The sequence below is a fragment of the Sphaeroforma arctica genome, assembly GCF_001186125.1.
Source record: "Sphaeroforma arctica JP610 unplaced genomic scaffold supercont1.5164, whole genome shotgun sequence".
NCBI lineage: Eukaryota > Ichthyosporea > Ichthyophonida > Sphaeroforma > Sphaeroforma arctica.
Genome location: NW_014035394.1, coordinates 1 through 2,088, shown reverse-complemented (window position 1 = coordinate 2,088; position 2,088 = coordinate 1). Strand labels below are relative to the sequence as shown.

The following is a 2,088-nucleotide window of genomic DNA, read 5'->3' as shown; positions in this document are numbered from 1 at the left end:
AATGGCCTACCAGGAGAGGAACTACCTAGCAGGAAAGGAACTACCTACCAGGAGAGGAATTACCTACCAAGAGAGGAATTACCTACCGGGAGAGTATTTACCTACCAGGAGAAGAATTACCTACCGGGAGAGGAATTACCTACCAGGAGAGGAATTACCCACCAGGAGAGGAATTACCTACCAGGAGAGTATTTACCTACCAGGAGAGGAATTATCTACTAGGAGAGGAATTACCTACCGGGAAAGGAATTACTTACCGGGAGAGGAAATACCTACCAGGAGAGGAATTATCTACCAGGAGAGGAATTATCTACTAGGAGAGGAATTACCTACCGGGAGAGGAATCACTTACTGGGAGAGGAATTACCTACCAGGAGAGGAATTACTTACCAGGAGAGGAATGCCTACCGGGAGAGGAATTACCTACCAAGAGAGGAAATACCTACAAGTGGAGGAATTACATACCAGGAGAGGAATTACTTAGCTGGCGAGGAAATACCTACCAGGAAAGGAATTTTCTACTAGGAAAGGAATCACCTACCAGGAGAGAAAAAACCTACCAGGAGAGGAATTCAGGGGAGGGGGGGAAATAGCGACAGTTGTCGTATACTGTCGGGGTCAGCACCTGCTACTGTATCGCATAGCGAATATATATCATTATGTTGAACGTCTCTCGATGAAGGGGTCGTCATAGTACAATGGAACTGCTATGCTTAAGTTGATATCATATCGACGATATCGTATTCAATTGTCAATAGCTAGGCCTACACTGCCAAACATACAGTGCACATGCCTACACTGTAGTGCAGACCTACAGTACACAAACCTACAGTACGTAAACCTACAGTACGCAAACCTATATTGTAGTGCAGACCTACAGTACACAAACCTACACTGTGCAAACCTACACTGTAGTGCAGACCTGCAGTACAAAAACTGACAGTGTGCAAACCTACACTGTAGCGCAGACCTACAGTACAACCGACAGTACACAAACCTACAGTACGCACACCTACAGTACGCAAACTTACAGTACGCAAACCAACACTGTAGTGCAGACCTACAGTACACTGCAGCTGAATAAACATCGGTCGCATGGGCACCTGACACTGGCTACTTCTTCTCCGCATCCATTGGATTAAATACAATTGTCAGGTGATGTGAGGCACTCAGATGTCACTGCATAAATTAGTGTAGGTCACTTGCTTGACTGTTGTTTGCGTGTTGCACGTATTCACTTTGGACAGCGAAGGACCCCGACAATGTACTGTTGGTACAAAGGTCCACCACATCCCCAAACGGCACGCGCTATCCATCAGAGTCACATATGTGCAGATACGTCGCAGCACATTCCGGCCAAGGGATATAAGGGATATTTACTGCTCATAGCAACTTACATGCATAGTCACATACATGCATACATACATACACACATACATACATCATATGTACATACATGCATACATACATACACACATACATACACAAATTGACAAGCTGCTACGTGTGCTAAATGTTCCTTCTGGTAGAGATATACTTCTGAAGCCGCTGCCCAGTATGTGTGGACACGTACGTATGGCACGGAGAGCGTTGTGTGCCACCATTGATCGGTTTAGATTGAGTAGTACAAATCATATCCAAAATTGGAAACCGAACACCAGATCCCAAATATATACATCCGAATAGTAAAATTTAATGAATTTTCCCGTGGGCGCTCATTAAACCAGATATTAAACCTAATTTCTGCTCAGCAGGCCACGGCCTGACTAGCGGGTTGGTTTGGTTCGTTTTATTTTGTATTGTGTTGCTTGTTTTAGTGACATGCTTGGTCGATGGCCGTTGTTTCTGTGTATGTAGCCATCACTTGCCTCGCAATCTTTGCGCCTGGTTTATATATGATCCGTTCCAACTATATGTAAATGTTATAGGTACAACCAGAACCCATTGTATCAATATGTGTATCAAGGCGTGCACCAGCCAAGAACTGAAGTAAAGCTCTAGGATATCAATGGATGGTTCTAGAGCTTTTTATCGCTATCTACCAAGCTACATACTTGCATGTTTTGTATATATACATATATATATATC

At 43.9% G+C, this 2,088-nt stretch overlaps 1 protein-coding gene across 1 annotated transcript; it reads left to right on the top strand.

Moving 5' to 3' along the window:
• SARC_14833 (hypothetical protein) lies at positions 1–484 on the top strand (the record flags this gene model as incomplete). The annotated part of the gene is made up of 1 exon (XM_014291037.1): positions 1–484. A coding segment is annotated over one exon (484 nt), but the record flags the coding sequence as incomplete, so codon positions are not given.
• Between the last annotated feature and the right edge of the window lie 1,604 nt (positions 485–2,088).